Raw genomic sequence first — 17,453 nt, forward strand, 5'->3', positions numbered from 1 at the left:
GAGATCCCAACAGAAAGCTGCCCAGCTGAATCCTCAAATTTAAGCTACTGTATTTGGGGTGATTTGTTCAATAGCAATAAAAAACTAGACAAAAGGACTACAAAGTGCCCAGCACAATAAATTGGGCAGGGGTTGGGGAGGGAATGGGGAGGCAACATATGAAGTAATGTCATTGAGAAATTTGAGAACACCAGGAATAGAGGTGATCTCAAAACTTTCCAGCAACAAAAAAAACAAAACCACAAAGGAATTATTTCCAATCTAAAATTCTATTCCAAACATGAGGATAGATAAGTCCAAAAAAACACCATTTCTTTACTCTCACAACATCCTTTTGACACCAGATGTAGAGGATTTCTCCCCACCGGCAAGCAAGCATTCAGCTGTGCAGCAGACACCAGCTGGGTATCTGCTTCAATCCTGCACCATCTACCTGGAGACAGCAGCAGATCACACAAGTTGAGGACTCTGTGCCACAAGACTGAGGCCCATGTCCAGTGTCAATCACAAGCCCCAGGTTGTTTTACCTGTCCTGGGTTCCCAAGACCCCTCCCTTGGCTTTAATTTACAAGAGCAGTTCACAGAACTCAGGGAAACACATATTTATTATAAGGCTATTTTAAAGGCTACAAATAAACAGCCAGATGAAAAGATATGCAGGGCAAGGCCTAGAAGAGTCCCAAGAGCAGGAGCTTCTGTCTGCAAGGAGTTGAGATGTGCCATTCTCCCAGCATGTGGACGTGTTCCTGTCTACCTTCCTGGAAGCCCCCACACATTCGGCTATCCACAAGCTCTCTGAACCCTGTCCTTTTTGGTCTTTAGGAGGCTTCATTACATAGGCATGATTGATTAAATTATTGGCCATTGGTGATCAACATCACTTTCAGTCCCTCTCCCCCAACCTCTGGGAGTTTGGGGGGTAGGCTGAAAGTTTCAACCCCTCTGAGCATGCCCTGGTCTTTCAGATGACCGGTCCCTATCCTGAAGCTACACAGGAGCTGTCCACCATCAGTCATCTTACTAGCATACAAAAAGACATTACTTTGGAGATTCCAGGGATTTTAGGAGTTGTATATCAGAAGGCAGAGACAAAGACCAAATATATATTTGATAATATTACAGTAGAAATAAAGACATTTTAGATATTCAAGCTCAGAAGGCTACTAAAGGACAGGCTCCATCAAGAAGAGAAAACCAAGGAAGAAGAAAATACGATTCGGAATCCAGGAAATGCTCAAGTTATGGCGGGAAGACAGGGGGTTCCCAGAGGAACATCTTGAAGAGAAAGTGGAGCATATTACCTGATGCACATGACTTTGTTGGGAAGAGCTTTATACTTAGGGCAGTGACTTTTGGGTGAAGTAGTGACAGGAGCATAGAAAACCAAGCAAATGGGAAAAACAATGTAATTATTAACTCCAGGAAAAATCAAAAGTTGTACCTAAAGGAAATGTAATCATAAACCAATAAAGGGCTCAACAGCAAATGGTAAACGTACAGTTATACTAAACTGTGAATGCAGGTTTCAGCCAATATTAAATTGCTTAGGGAGGCTAATATGAGAGGAAATGTGGGTGTCGAGGGTGGGGGTGATAGTATGTTGTGGGAAAGACAGTATAAGAGAAGCTAACTCCTCTTCCATTGTAGGAAGTCAACAGTGTCTAAAGTCAAGATTAAGAAATAGCATTAAGTCTTTACATGAAGTTAATCACTGAAGATCCCTGAGTTGAGTAGCGTGTGTTTGGAGAAGCAGGGATTGGATGGTAGATTTGGTAGAGGAGGAGGTTCTCTTCTTAGTGCTATTGTTTTCTCAGTGAAATAAGAAGGACATGATCTAAGAAGTTTGAAGAGAATGAGAAGACATGAAATAAGAGTCTGGGGATGTAGGATTAAGTCAGGAGATGCTGAGTGCCAGTTTAAGATTGGTGGTCATATGCAACGTCACCAGGTCTATTAATACCTCTTTCTGTATATGGCTCAAATTTTATCCCCTCTTCACACCAATTGCTAGCAAACAGGCTTATTCCCTTTGAATTTCACCCAAATGCCTGTAGCACCCACCTCTCAAGATTCCTGCCCCACATGCCATTTTTAAAAGAAAATGTGACTAGATCACTTCTCTGCCTAATCTTCAACAACTGGTTCTCACAGCTCTCAGAAGAAGGTGACCAGAATCTCTGACCTCACCCTGCTGGCCTGTTCCCCTCACTTGGCCACAAACCAAGCTGGTACCTTCAAGCTTTCATCATGTCAAGTACACTGTCCCCAGCTACACCCCTGCACTCCTCTCCAGGAATTCTTTCTCCTCTACCCAACCAGACCCTGTTCCATCCTCTGTTTCTTCCTTGCTACCCATCACGCACATTCTCTGAGAATTATGTACATAAATACCTGCTGACTCTCCTGGACGTAAGCTGGGTAGGCTTAGCAGGCAAAGGCCGTGTCTTTCTTTATTTCTGCATCACTGATGTCTGGCACATCAAGGACTGCTGAGAGAATGAATTGCCTGTTACACATGGAAATGTAAGCTCCAAACTGCCTCAGAGCATATGCTGGTGGGTGACAATCTGAGGTGGTCATGAATATAGGAGAATACTGAAGAGGTCACACAGGGGCAACAACTTTTCATTATGAAAAACTGGGAGACTTTGACACTTAAATGGTTTATTTGCATGATTAATAATTACATTTCCAACAGTGCATCAAGCATCTGAGAATAACATTATTTTGAGTAAAAACAGAAACTCTTTGGGAGAGACCCCCTCCCCACAGGTCAGCTGCTCAAATGTCCACCATATCTAGCAGCGCAGAGAGATGGAGCTCAGAGGCAACTTCCTCTTCCCTTGAACTCCGGATCAGCCTTTCCAGGTGCTTTAGCCGTTCGGTTAGACACGTTCCTGTTGCCTCTGACAGCTGCAGTTGCTGCCTCGTCATGTCACTCTATTTGAATAAAAAAGAAACTAAACAGTATTGGAATGTCAATAAACCACGACCTATTCTCTGTGAAGAAACTAGATCTGGATCATGTTAGAAACTTCATCTGAGTAGTCATTTATTTTTACAGAGGGAAAAAAAAATTACCCATTGTACATCCTTCCAGCCTCATTTAGCTCTTACATTCAGCTGGTATCTGCATACAGACTGTTTGCCTTTGTATTCTATCATGAACAATTTCCAGTGTCAGTCATTTTTCACCCAGGCTGGAACACGGTGGCATGATCATAGCTTACTGCAGCCTCAAACTCCTGGGCTCGAGTAGTCCCTCAGCTCAGCCTCCTGAGTAGCTGGGACAACAGGCATGTAGCACCATGCCTGGCTAATTATGTACTGTAGAGATGAGATCTCTTTATGTTGCCCAGGCTGGACTCAAACTCCTGGGCTTAAGCGATCCTCCCTCCTCAGCCTCCCAAAGTGCTGTGATTACAGGCATGAGCCACTGCGCCCAGCCAGTCATTTTTAGAAAATATCATCAAGGGCTGTGAATTATTCTATCATGTGAATGTATTATAATTGTTTAATCAGACTCCCATCTTCAAACATTTATTGCTTCTACTTTTATACAATATAACTAATGCTACAGTCAACATTTTTATACATTAATTTTTAGGGAATATCTGGTAGGTCAGAATTCTTCAGGTCAGAATTGATAATTCAAAGGGCATGAACTTTTTTTTTTTTTTTTTTTTTTTTTTGAGACACAGTCTCGCTCTGTTGCCCAGGCTGGAGTGCAGTGGCCGGATCTCAGCTCACTGCAAGCTCTGCCTCCCAGGTTTACGCCATTCTCCTGCCTCAGCCTCCTGAGTAGCTGGGACTACAGGTGCCCGCCACCTCACCCGGCTAGTTTTTTGTATTTTTCAGTAGAGACGGGGTTTCACCGTGTTAGCCAGGATGGTCTTGATCTCCTGACCTCATGATCCACCCGTCTCGGCCTCCCAAAGTGCTGGGATTACAGGCTTGAGCCACCGCGCCCGGCCAGCATGAACATTTTTAAAGTATTTGCCCAACTGATGAATGGAAACAGTAAGTTATTTTAATTTGCTTTTCTCCCCTATTGAAGGGCTTCCTAAAGCCAGACCAGGAGCACAGTTTTTACCTGTTCAGTGGCTCATATTTGTGATTGAAAAATCTGTTTTTGCATCTTTAACCACTGAAGGAAGAATGGTAAGGTAAAAAGACCTTAGGCTTTGGAGCCAGTTGGATCTGGCTTTGAAAAGTAACCCTGACCACTCACTACTTGAACACTCTTGGGTGAGGCTCTTGACTTGGGAGCTTACCTTCTGCATTCATTAGTTTTCCTCAGGAAAAATTAATCCCAGAAGGGAGGTCTGGGTAATGCCGAAGCTTGGACAGTATGTGCTCCAGAGAAGCTGCTGTCATCACCTTAATGCCCTTAACTACACATCAGCACACACTTACAGGTCTTACTCAGTTCTTAAGAATATTTCATTTCTATTCTTCATTTATTCCATAGGCAGAAACTCAAAATCAGTTGGGTCTCTATAACAATGATATGGATAAAGTTTAAGAAAAGGTCTAATTTGAGCTAATAATTTGTTGGTCATAACATCACAGGATAGATAAATCATGATACTACTTTTTCCCCCGTCATTCTCTCCATCTTTAATTATTATGTAAAATGCCAAATGTGTGCTTCTCACCTGTGGGCTAGCAGTTACAGAGGTTTTCATCACAGGTTCAACGGCGTGAGAAAGAGACACTAGAGTCTGAGGAAGATAGAGGGGAAGGGAAGTTAAATCCGTAAATGCTCCTGAGTCTTCAGACAACCATTGCCGAAGCTGATCTTCAAACCTGAAACAATATATAATAAATTCAAAAATATTTGAGCATTAGGAAGTTAACTATTGTTCATTAATCTTCTATATATACTTAAAAACTTTTTAGGCCTTTGCTTTTTTTAAATTTAATTTTTTTTTTTTTTTTTTTTGAGATGGAGTCTCACTCTGTTGCCCAGGCTGGAGTGCAGTGGTGTGATCTCAGGTCAGCATAAACTCTGCCTCCCAGGTTCAAGTGATTCTCCTGCCTCAGCCTCCTGAGTAGCAGTAGCTGGGATTACAGCCACGTGCCACCGTGCCCAGCTAATTTTTTGTACTTTTAATAAAGATGGGGTTTCACCATATTGCCCAAGCTGGTCTTGAATTCCTGACCTCAGGTGATCCACCTGCCTCAGCCTCCCAAAGTGCTGGGATTACAGGAGTGAGCCACTGTGCCTGGCCAATTTTTTAATTGTTATTTTTGACAAAGTCTCGTTCTGTTGGCCAGGCTGGAGTGCAGTGTCACAATCTTGGCTCACTGCAACCTTGACCTCCCAAGCTCAAATGATCCTCTCACCTCAGCCTCCCAAGTAGCTGGGACTACAGGCACATGCCACCCAGCTAATTTTTGTATTTTTTTGTAGAAACGGGGTTTTGCTGTATTGTCAGGCTAGTCTACAACTCCTGAACTCAAGTGATCTGCCCACCTCAGCCTCCCAAAGTGCTGGGATTATAGGCAGGAATCACCACACCCAGCCTTAAGCCTTTGCTTTTTACTAAGAATATAACTAAGTTATTACATCAACTAAGAAGCAGAAATGTACTTATTAAAAATTTAATAACTTCCTATAATAAAGCTTAATTTAAAAATAAAACTAGGCTGGGCTCAATGGCTCACGCCTGTAATCCCAGCACTTCGGGAGGCCAAGGTGGGCAGATCACCTGAGGTCAGGAGTTCAAGACCAGCCTGAGCAACATGGTGAAACCCCATCTCTACTAAAAATAAAAAAATTAGCCAGGCATGGTGACCCATGCCTGTAATCCCAGCTACTTGAGAGGCTGAGGCAGGAGAACTGCTTGAACCCGGGAGGCAGAGATTGCAGTAAGCCGAGATCACACCCTCGCACTCCAGCCAGGGCAATGAGCGCAAAACTCCATCTCAAAAAAAACAACAACAAAAAACACTTCCCTTTAATTTATAAATCCAATTCCAATTTATATTTAATGAAAAAGGTGGCATTAATCCAAAAACAACTGCTTCTATGTGTTACTTAACATTACTTGTAATTGTCTTATTTGGCTTATCTTATTTAATTTACCTTGGTTTTATGCATCTATAATTAATTCTTCTGACGTTTTCCAAATGTGTGGATTGCTGCTTATAGTTTAAAATTAACTCAAGATAATATGCCACTGCCACCTAACGTACTCCAGAGCTGTCTACTTCCATATACCTGTCTTTTCAAGAAAAACAATCTTGGCCAGGTGCAGTGGCTCATGCCTGTAATCCCACCACTCTGGGAGGCCAAGGCAGGTGGATCACCTGAGGTCAGGAGTTCAAGACCAGCCTGGCCAACATGGTGAAACCATGTCTCCACTAAAAATACAAAAATTAGCCAGGCGTGGTGGCAGGCATCTGTAGTCCCAGCTACTTGGGAGGCTGGGGCAGGAGAATTGCTTGAACCTGGGAGGTGGAGGTTGCAGTGAGCCAAGATCATGCCACTGCACTCTAGCCTGGGCAACAGAGCGAGACTCTTATCTAATAAAAAGGAAAAAAAAAAATCTTATCCCAAACCACTTAAATTATAGAGATTGATTTTAGAAAGCAGACACATTCATTCACCCTTCCAACACATATTCATCAAGCCTCCTCCAGATGCTAGGCATCATTCTAGGTACAAGGAATATTGCACTGAAACAAAATAGAGGCCCTGCCCTAAGCAATTTATATGTTAGTGAGGAGAGACAGACAAGGACACATAACAAGAGAAACATGGTTTGAAGATGAGAAAGACAAAGCAGAGCCATGGAAACAAGAAGGTCGGGGATGGGCATGGAGGGCCTAACAGAAGCAGACATTTGAGCAGAGATCTGAAGTGAGTACTAGATCAGCAGTGGGGACGCTGGGGAGAATGGAGGGGGCTGGACAGTCCTAGGCAACAGGAACAGCAAACTCAAAGGCCCAACTGTGAGCTGCCTACCACGTTCAAGGAAGGAGCGGAGGTCAGAGGAAAGGGGGGCAAATCACTCAGGGCCCTGGCCACCCCTGTAAAGTTTGCCTTTGAATGAAGGTGAAAGAGGGAAACCACTGAGAGGCTGTGAGCAAGCAAGTGACATGACCTCCATCTTAACTCACTTGAAAGGCACCCACCAGGTCTACCAAGACTAAACTACAGCCTACTGTAATAATCCAGAAGGAAGATGATTGGCTTGAGCCAGGTGGTGGCCAAGGAAGTCATAACAAATGGTCCAATTCTGAATGTATTTTCAATAGAGCCAATAGGATATGTGAATGGGCTGATGTGAGGGGATGATTCCAACACACTTGATCTAGGCAGCTGGAAGGATGGAGCCACCATCAACAGAGGACCACCAAAGGAAGAGGCTGGTTGGAAGAAAGCTGGGAACTGGATTTGGGATATGTTAACTTTGCAGTCGCTACTAGACATCCAATAGATGTCTAATGAAGATTTCAAGGAAGCAGTAGGATGTTCAAGTGTGGAGTTCAGAGGTCTGAGATACAAATTTGGAGCTGTCAGAATAGTGATGTTATTTAAAAATCCATGGAACTGGATGAAATCTCTGAGGAGTAGGTACAGATGATGCAGAGGAGAGGCTGAGAGAATGAATCCGGGGGGCAGCTGGGGGATGAGGAGGATCCAGCAGGGCAGGAGGGGGACACGGACATCCTAGGAGCAAGGAGGGGAGGATCAAGTATGGGATGCTACCAGGGACTGGGGTTCATGGTCATGTTCAGCCCTGAGCCAACTGTAGGAGACCGGGAAAGGCTGGAGAAGTGAGTATCACAAGCGTTTTTGAGGAGTTTTACTATTAAGAGGGCAGAAACATGAAGTGGTGGCTAAAGAGGGAAATGGGGCCAAGACAGGGAGGCATGTTTCATGTCTGTGTGCTGCTGATGGGCACCATCTAGTATGGGGAGGGGTGGTAACACAAGAGGGATACTCATTGAATGAATTTCCTTGGGTAGGTGGGAGATGAGATCCCAGCCCAGGGAAGGGCTGACTTTGACTACGGGCTGCATGGTTCCTTTCCAGCAACAAGAGGGGTCAGGATGGGGATATAGGGAGGATGCTGGATGTGGCTGGGAGGGCAGGGAAGGCAGAGGACAACCTGTGGAAGGTCCCTTACTCCTGATTCTACTTCTCAGTAAAATGGTAAACATGGCCATCAAATGAAAGCAAAGGAAAGGTATACATGGGAAGGAGGAAAATGGGCAATGCAGAGGAGGGGCTGCCCCAGCTCCTGCCCATTCAAAGCATGGGATCATCCACCAATGCCTCAGGCTCCCAAGGGCAGGGTTCTTCTGGCCAGCCATACTGTTCAGCACTCACCATCTTTTGAGTAGACTTAACCACATGAATTTCCCACAAAAACTTAACACTGACTTTCAATAATAAATAATAAATAAACAATAAATGAAATTCACTTAAAAACATACTATCTAGGGCACTGCTTCTGTCTTCAAAGAGCTTTTAAATAGTTACAGCACTAAAACTGTTGCTAATAATCCACCTTCCCTTCTCCACCCTGGCTGTCTTACATCAATCAAGCAATAACCAGTCTCCCCTCACAGCATAAAGCAGACTAAACAACACACATGAATTAGGAGGAAGTGGGCTTCACCTCTTGTTCTCCTCTTTCTCCAGCAGCAGACTGCTCGACAAACACTGCGCCAAGAGCTCCTCAGCAGAAGCTCCTCGCATCAGATCCTCTGTGCGGGGAATCCTCCCCTCTCGGCCACACTCTGTGCTCCTCTTCCAGTTACGGTGCATGTGAAGCAATGGTATGGGAAAATTGTTTGCAGAAGGATGAAAAGGCTTTATTCCCAAACTGTAAGTACATGATTTGAAATGCTTATGGTCAAGAAAATATTTCTACAGCATCATGTAAAGCATGTCGATACATTTGCACATGTGCATTAACATGTAAGAACATGTGCCTCAGACTCATGTGCTCTCCTGGGATAGCTCATGCCGGCCCCATGCCTACTTCCAAGCTTCCATCAAGTCAGGGAGTGGGGCAAAGAGGGAAGGCAGCCCCTGCACTGTAGTGACCCTTATGCACAGAGGCATTGAGACTGCCTGTTCCTCTTGGAAGTCTCTGCTCTCATGAGGCAGCCAGGTTTTTGGAGCTTCTCTGCTTCATGTCTTGCCTCCCACCCTAGGGTTCCAGATTCTGTTTTTCCCTAGTATTGGCAAGGTCCTTATTTTTTATAGATAGCTCTTGGATACATTTGGAAGTAATGTTTACAAATAGTGAGAAAGAGGGCATCTGACATTTTTTTCTAAACACATGCCAATGTTTGTCCTTTCCCCACTAATTTCAGTAATTTGGCGTAACACTTTTGTCACGTATTCCAACTCTTTATTCTGATCCATTCATCTACTCTGGCATCCCCTCATGGTTTCAAGTACTGGAGCTTTACTATATGTTTTGGTATCAGGCAAAGCAAACCTTGTTAGTCTTATTTTTATTTTTATTTTTTTGAGATGGCATCTCGCTCTGTCGCCCAGGCTGGAGTGCAGTGGCCGGATCTCAGCTCACTGCAAGCTCCGCCCCCTGGGTTTACGTCATTCTCCTGCCTCAGCCTCCTGAGTAGCTGGGGCTACAAGCGCCCACCACCTTGGCTGGCTAGTTTCTTGGATTTTTTAGTAGAGACGGGGTTTCACCGTGTTAGCCAGGATGGTCTTGATCTCCTGACCTCATGATCCGCCTGTCTTGGCCTCCCAAAGTGCTAGGATTACAGGCTTGAGCCACCGCGCCCGGCCGTCTTATTTAAAACTTGCTCAGCAATTGCTGCATATGTTTTTATCCTGATGAATTTTAGAACTTATCAGTACCAGAACTGACATCTTCACAGCATTGTATCCTGTCAACAACCTAGTCTGAACCTCAATGGTTCAGGTTTCCTTTGTACATACAGGCCCCGAGAACTCATATGTTAAGGGTTTATTGTCGTGAATGAGAATTTTTTTTTTTTTTTTTTTTAACATGTTGTGGATCTATCTGATCACCTTACTGAACTCAGAATGGTTCTATGGACTTGACTGTTGATTATCTTGGACTGACAACTGTACTGTCTGGAAATGACAGTTTCCCCTTCCTTTCAGTATTTGTACCTGTCTATCCCACATCCCTTTGCTGGTCAGGATTTCCAGGACAATAGTGAATACTAGCCGGGACAACAGGCTGGTTCTGATTCCACTGTTCCTAATATTCTACCAAGAAGCATGTATTTTTTCTATTTTGGTAGTTTTATGTTAGGTAGCCTTATCAAGTTAGGACTTTTTTTTTACCCAAGCTAAAGAAATTACCCAAAATAAAGAAATGTTATCAGGAATGGGTACTAATTTTAAGAAATGTATTTCAACACCTGCTAAAATTACCACTTATTTTTCTATTATGGGAACAAATTACATTAATAGATTTTCACTGTTATTGTTTATCCTGGGAGAAAGCATACTTGTGACTTTTTTAGGTACTGTGCTTTGGAACCAGATTTGGAAGTGAGATGAAATGTCAGCTGTGCTCTCCTGGTTAGGTATGGTTTCAGGGTCAGGTTCGCCTGATAAATGAAGTGAGATGCTTTTAACTTTGCTCTAGAACAGTTTCTACTGCAGGGAATGATCTGTTCCTTGAGGCTTTGTCACAGTCTGTCCACAATGGACTGGATTTGGCATGTAGGATGTTAATTTCTATGTACTTTGGAAGAAAAATACAGTTTAGCAAGAAACAGAAACATACTGAACATGAACCTCACCGTCCCTCTCTCAGCTGTAGCTCCTTCTGCGTCTGCAATCTGGCTTGTTCCCACGACAAAGGAACATCATATTTTTTCAAATCGTTTTTAAAAAAATACACACATATCTGACCATCTTCACTCAGTGCCTCTGAGAAAACAATACAAAAACAGATAAAGAGGCCAGCCTGGCCAACATAGCAAGCTCCTGTCTCAAAAAAAAAAAAAACAAAAACAAAAGCAGGTACAACTATTAGAGCGACAGGTGGCATGTGCTTAAATTCACTGATTTAAGTGCAAGCGCTTTGATTAAAGTCACACAATTATGTGACTTCCACACTTGGGTTAAATAGGCTCCCAGTGTCCATGCATCACTCAAAGTCCAGACAGGCTTACATCCAGACTGGCAGGGCCAGTAATGACTACTCAAAAGCCACAGAATCCTCTCTAAGAGCCACCCTAGGGGGCCTGTTTCAGGGAGGTGAGTTCAGGCTCTACCAGAACCTTCCTAGCTTGTCTCAATGTTTTTAGGTCACTCACTTGAAGAGGGAAGTCCTAAGGAAAGGAAGGATAGGGACCCAAAAGAAAAGCAGCAACATCAAGTAAACATCTTCCTTTGCAGAAACTAGACCAGGAAAGTCTCGTGAGGAGCTGATCCCATCGCACCAAGCTCTAACTACCTGACGTAACAGGAAGCCGGGGGGGCGTCCAGTCTCTCAGCTTGTGGTTGATACACAAGGCGATGAGGTCATCCCATGGGATCTCCATGACCGAGGGGCCTGCCCCATGGACTGGGGAGGGGCTCTTGCTCTTCCACCTACAGTAGGTTCTGCGGAGCAGGTTCTCCACCTGGGACTGGAGGACAGGCTGTGTCTGGCGTGAGCTGGGGATCTGGGAGGCGTACTGGACAACCATGGAGCACACGGGGAGCCAGGGGGCTAGGGAGAAAGTGCCTCATTAGTTACAGGTTTGGCCAAAGGGTGAAAATGTACATGAAAACATTTTTAACTCTACATTTTCTTAGGAGAAGGCAACTAACTGTCAAGTTGAGAAGTCTGCTTTCTAACCATAGCGGAACCACGGCTGTTGAGGGAAGAGCAGCTTATTCCCAGGGTCTAGGTGAGGGATGCAGACAGTCCCCCTTAACAGTGTTGCTAGTAAAGGTCCACCCAGAAGCTCTGACTCTACAGGCCTGTGGTTGTGCCTAGGAAATCTGCATTTTAACAAGCACCCAGATGAGTCTGGTATAAGTGGTCTTAGCTTATTTTGGGGAACCCCAACCTAGCCACAGCACTGAGGGCTTGTGCTGAGTGGTTTGCTTCCCTTTGGGTTCTTTCAATAAAGAGCATAAGTTAGACCTACTACAGGCCACACCCCACAATTCAGAAGGGCGCCTGAGGCCCAAAGGGGAGTGTCTATGCTAATGCCACAACTTCTGCCAGATAAGCAGCTCATTCCCTTCTGACTGCATGGGAAGGAGCAGCCCCATATGCCATACTGGGCTTGAGCCAGCCAGATGGCCTGTAGGATCTGTGTCAAAACAGCCCAAAGACAGCCAGGAACAGGGGCATAGCCAGAGCCACAGAACAAGGCTTCTTTGACAAAAAAGGAACATTAAATCAGCACCGAGTGCCATGGCCGTGGCTTGGGGACAGGGCTACATGGTCCCCATGCTCTTTGCCCCTGGCTTGTCTGTTCTGAAAACAGGGACCCTGCGGGGCAGGCAGGACAGGATCAGGGTTGGTGTTCCTCCCAGTACCACTTGTCACTTTCCTCCTGAGGCTGAGTGAACCCCCACGGACTGCTCTGCTGGTCAGGAAAGGCTAACCAGCCCCCACTCCACAAAACCCAGCTTGTTCTGGCCCGTGAACCCAAAGGAAGGTGCAGGCGAGCACAGCATGGAGACATGCATGTGCCCAGTGGAGGTGGACACGCAGCCCTCACACTGGTGCCCAACACCTGCCAGATGGTTACTACACTGAGAAGGAAGCCTGAGGTTTGGCTGCAGCCACCCACCAGACCTCCCCAGCACGAGCACGTACCCTCCAGGGGAGGAAGGTCCATCTGCGGAAGCTGGAACCCAAGCACAGCCTGCTTCAGCCACGCCAGGTGCTCTGGGGCATTCCAGTGCAGGTGAGGAAGCAGCCGGCTGCCCCCTGCCTCAGCAAACTCAGTGACAGGCCAAGACAGATCACACAGCTGTTCGGACGACACCACGGAAGCCAGGAACTGCAGCACACTGTTAAACAGCTCAATGATGGCGCCAGGCTCCTGCGAAGTGAGACCGCCCAGACGCCTCTCTCTTCTGTCATGGAAAAAGCGGCCACTAAACTCATGGCCAATCCCATCTTCGACGTACTGAATGAGGGTCTGGCAGCAAAGGTCAAGGGAATGGGGGCAGTGGGAAACCAGCCACTGCACCGCTTGCAAAACCTGAGAACAAAGACAGTCAGAAGAGACCTGGTTGAAGAGTTCACACTGTTTTTCAAAAACAGCCTTCTGAAAGGGCTTGATACCCCAAGGTTGCCCACAGCAGGTAACACCAGAGTACTGGGCTCTCAACTGGGGTAGGAAGGGGAACAGAAGTGTCCTATGCAGTTGAGTTAAGCCTTCTAGGGCTCAGGAGACATGTCCAGTAGGGGCACTAAAGAGAGCCCCCGGATCCCATCTGGCCTGAGGAGGAGTGTGACCTGCATGGTTGCCCCGTGGAAGCGCCCACACCCTCAGGAGACCAGCCCTGGACATCCCCTTCACCATGCACAGAAATGGAGTCTTCTCCTTTTTGGAAGGGACTAACACCTTCACTATGTGCCAAGATGTCTTCACACCCTACAGTTATCTTACTTCCTATAGTTATTTTAATTCCTGGCACCTCTTTCTCTAAATTGTTAGCAAAGACTCCCCCTGCCCTTTTTTTTTTTTGAAAAGGGAGTCTTTTTTTTTTTGAGACAGAGTCTCGCTCTGTCGCCCAGGCTGGAGTGCAGTGGCCGGATCTCGGCTCACTGCAAGCTCCGCCTCCCAGGTTCACGCCATTCTCCTGCCTCGGCCTCCCGAGTAGCTGGGACTACAGGCGCCCGCAACCTTGCCCGGCTAGTTTTTTTGTATTTTTTAGTACAGACAGGGTTTCACCGTGTTAGCCAGGATGGTCTCAATCTCCTGACCTCGTGATCCACCCGTCTCGGCCTCCCAAAGTGCTGGGATTACAGGCTTGAGCCACCGCGCCTGGCCAAGAAGGGGGTCTTGCTATGTTGCTCAGGCTGGTCTCAAACTCCCGGGCTCAAGCAGTCCTCCTGCTTCAGCCTCCCGAGTAGCTGAGATTACAGGTGTGAGGAGCCACCATGCCCAGCTTCAGAATTCCTTTTTAAGGAAACATCAAATAACATTATTTCTTCACGTATTCAGAGGACAATTACCCTAGAAAAACAATTTCTGTATCTGACCTTCAGATATATGTTCATATTTTAAATTCACAGAAACAAAAACACTAAAAAATTTTACATAAACAATTTAATTTGCAGATAGCAGGACCGTGGATAAATTTTATCTTTTATTTTGATTTCTGCTTATGTTTTAAAAAGTTATCTGTATAAAACATAAAACTGCTGCCAGGCGCAGTGGCACACGACAGTAGTCCCATATACTTGGGAGGCTGAAGTGGGAAGATTGTGTGAGCCCAGTAGTTTGAGGTTGCAGAGAGCTATCATCTTGCCACTAAACTGGGTGACAGAATAAAACCCTGTTTCTTAAGAAAAAAAAAAATGCAAATGCTAATATACGCTCAATTCAAGATACAGCAAAAGGGGAAAAAAAATATCTTGACAGACCGTTAAAAATGATGAAACCTTACCTTAGTTGAACCTTGTAGATCATTAATGGAATCAGGGATCTCAGTAACAGTGTAATCTGAAATCAGCTTAGCTGAAACCAAGTCCTGTAGCATCAGACCTTTAAGAGAGACACAGATGAAGGTCACTCGCATTCTGCTCTTAGCACACCTGCTAATACATCTCACTGTGCTGACCGCACGCAGTCCTGCAGTGGACAGTAACCATAGGGGTTGCTGTCTCAGTGATTCCTGACCCCAAAACTACTGGACCATCCTCAGACCCAGGGCCTCCACCCATTTTTAAACAATGCTGCTTCATAAACGAGACTTCCTTCACAAACCATCTTCCACTTCCTTCTCAACGGCGTCCCCTCCTGGGCTAGGCACAAGAACCACCAGAGGAAGTGCAGGCTGGAAGGGCTTGGCCTGCAGGAGCTGCTTGAGCTGCAGTAAGGCCGACAGCCAGTACACGTCCTCCTCTGCCACGTCCTCACTCTTCATTTTGGGGGGAAGCAGCAGCATGAGCCCACTGGCTCCCAGGAGGTCCTTCTGTGTCTCCACAGCATCGATGGCACCATCACTGAGGGCGCCATGGGCCACCTGCAACAGCATCAAGATCATCAGGAGAGACGCACTATGGGACGCATCAGCAGTGATTGGTCTACCCCGGAGCAAGTGCAGCCGAAGCTCTCCATGCACTAAATATTGACTGTGCTCCAGACGGGCCTCCAAGGGCATGGCTGGGCATACCCTGTAGTTATCTTACTTCCTGTAGTTATTTTAATTCCTGACCCGTTTCCCTAAATCCAACGGTTAGCAAAGACTCCCCCCAACCTTTTTTTTTTTTTTTTTTCTTGAGAAGGGGTCTTGTTATGTTGCCCAGGCTGGTCTTGAACTCCTGGGCTCAAGCAGTCCTCCTGGTTCAGCCTCCCGAGTAGCTGAGATTACAGGTGTGTGGAGCCACCATGCCCAGCTTCAGAATCCCTTTTTAAAGGAAATGTCAAATAACATTGTTTCTTCATATATTCAGAGGACAGTCACACTAGAAAAATAATTTCTATATCTGCCCTTCAGATATAAGACGAGTTTATATTTTATTTATTTTATTTTACTTTTTATTTTTTGAGATGGAGTCTCGCTCTGTCACCCAGGCTGGTTTGCAGTGGCACGATCTCAGCTCCCTGCAACCTCCACCTCCTGGGTTCAAGCAATTCTCCTGCCTCACCCTCCCTAGTAGCTGAGATTACAGGGGTCCACTACCACGCCCAGCTAATTTTTGTATTGTTAATGGAGACGGGGTTTCACCATGTTGGCCTGGCTGGTCTCGAACTCCTGACCTCAAGTGATCAGCCTGCCTCAGCCTCCCCAAGTGCTGGGATTACAGGCGTCAGCCACCGCACCCACCCCATGTTCATATTTTAAATTCACAGCAACAAAAATGAGAATTAATGCAACAGAATTAGTGCAAGAAACAGCCAGGTCAACAGGTAATTTAGCCCCCAGCTACAATTGTGTTTGACCATATTACTATAATTTTAATTAACCTTAAACAGGTATAAAAACAGTTAAAGCTAGGCACAGTGGCTCATGACTGTAATCCCAGCACCTGGGGAGGCCAAGGCAGGAGAACTGTTTAAGGCCAAGAGCCAAGAATTCAAGACCAACCTAGGCAACATAGCAAGATCCCATTTCTACAAAAATAAACAAAAATATAAGCCCATAATAATAGAAAGAGGGAAGGCACGCCAGCAGCAGATGAGGGATTCTGATACATTTCTAGAAAGCAGCAAATAGATGTGACCAATCCCTGTGTTAGGGAAGCAGAGGATGCCATACCTAAAGGCTGCAGGTGTCAGTGTGTAAGGAGTCAGGTTGACTAAGCCTGCAAAAGCCCTGTATACCCAGGCCCTGAAGACACCAGGAGCCAAAGGTGAAGTTCAGAGCCTGGCCCTATTGGCACCCACCACTGCAGGCAACCTCTATGCACAACCAGTCCCCCTGGGCCCCTGAACAGGAGTCCTGAGAGGACCCAGATGTAGGGCCATGGTCAGGCACAGTGGAAGAGACTCAGCACCAAACCACTCCTGACCCTACCCTGAGAATACCAGCAGCTTCCCAGAAAGCAGATGGCACAAGTCCTTTCCAGAAAAACTGAACAGTCTAGGGAACAGACATCCAGATCCAGACATTTGGGAGTCCCTCCAAAAAGGCTGGCTTGCCATTTAGCTACCTTCCACCCCGCCCCAAACACAGAACTTCTTGGCTAGCCTTTTAGGGCCTCACTCAGATACAGACAGACAGCCTTGGGTAAGGCATATGAAGAGGGGCTCCAACATAAAAGAGAGAAACTGGAATAACAAAGAGGAAAAAAAAAAGAGGAACCAGGTAATACATGAACCAAAGAAAACTTAGACCCCAAAAACCCTAATTTCCTTGGGAAGATAAAATGATGCATCCGAAAAATAAGATGCTATGAAAAAGTCATGATAAGAATAAAGAGGAAATAAGTAATACACATGGAATAAAAAATTCAGTAGGACAATAGGAGAATAAAGTCAAGGAAATCTTTTAGATCACAGTAGGAAGAGATGAGATTGAAAATAGGACAGAAAGGGTAAGAAACTCAGAGGATCAATTGAGGTCTAACATCTATCTAATAGAAGCTCAAGAGAGAACAGAAACAAGACAGAGTGTCATAAAGACATGAAAATGTCCCAGAAGTGAAACAGGAGTCTCTAGCCTGAAAGAACCTGCTAAGCCCTGCACAGTGAGTTAAGGTAGTCCAGTGCCAGGCATAACAAAGTGAATCTTCAGGACGCCATGAACAGAGAGAAAAGCCTTCCATAGAGCAACAAAACCAGGCCACACAGAAAGG

At 45.6% G+C, this 17,453-nt stretch overlaps 1 protein-coding gene across 4 annotated transcripts in view; it reads right to left on the bottom strand.

The window, feature by feature from the left end:
- Positions 1-2,647: 2,647 nt before the first annotated feature.
- Positions 2,648-17,453, bottom strand: part of MCM3A (minichromosome maintenance complex component 3 associated protein) — a 54,005-nt gene continuing 39,199 nt past the window's right edge. For 3 of the 4 annotated variants that reach the window (XM_071095883.1, XM_071095882.1, XM_071095881.1), the window contains exons 22-29: positions 14,920-15,178; positions 14,600-14,697; positions 12,795-13,185; positions 11,433-11,690; positions 10,774-10,903; positions 8,637-8,843; positions 4,659-4,809; positions 2,648-2,940 (exon numbers count right to left, since the gene is read on the bottom strand). In XM_071095883.1, coding sequence (XP_070951984.1) covers positions 2,782-2,940; positions 4,659-4,809; positions 8,637-8,843; positions 10,774-10,903; positions 11,433-11,690; positions 12,795-13,185; positions 14,600-14,697; positions 14,920-15,178 — 1,653 coding nt within the window. In that variant the 3' untranslated portion in view covers positions 2,648-2,781. Of the gene's footprint in view, positions 2,941-4,658; positions 4,810-8,636; positions 8,844-10,773; positions 10,904-11,432; positions 11,691-12,794; positions 13,186-14,599; positions 14,698-14,919; positions 15,179-17,453 lie in introns of those variants that run through there. The other variant, XM_071095884.1, reaches the window with a different exon arrangement.

The sequence above is a fragment of the Macaca nemestrina genome, chromosome 4 (genome assembly GCF_043159975.1).
Source record: "Macaca nemestrina isolate mMacNem1 chromosome 4, mMacNem.hap1, whole genome shotgun sequence".
Lineage (NCBI taxonomy): Eukaryota > Metazoa > Chordata > Mammalia > Primates > Cercopithecidae > Macaca > Macaca nemestrina.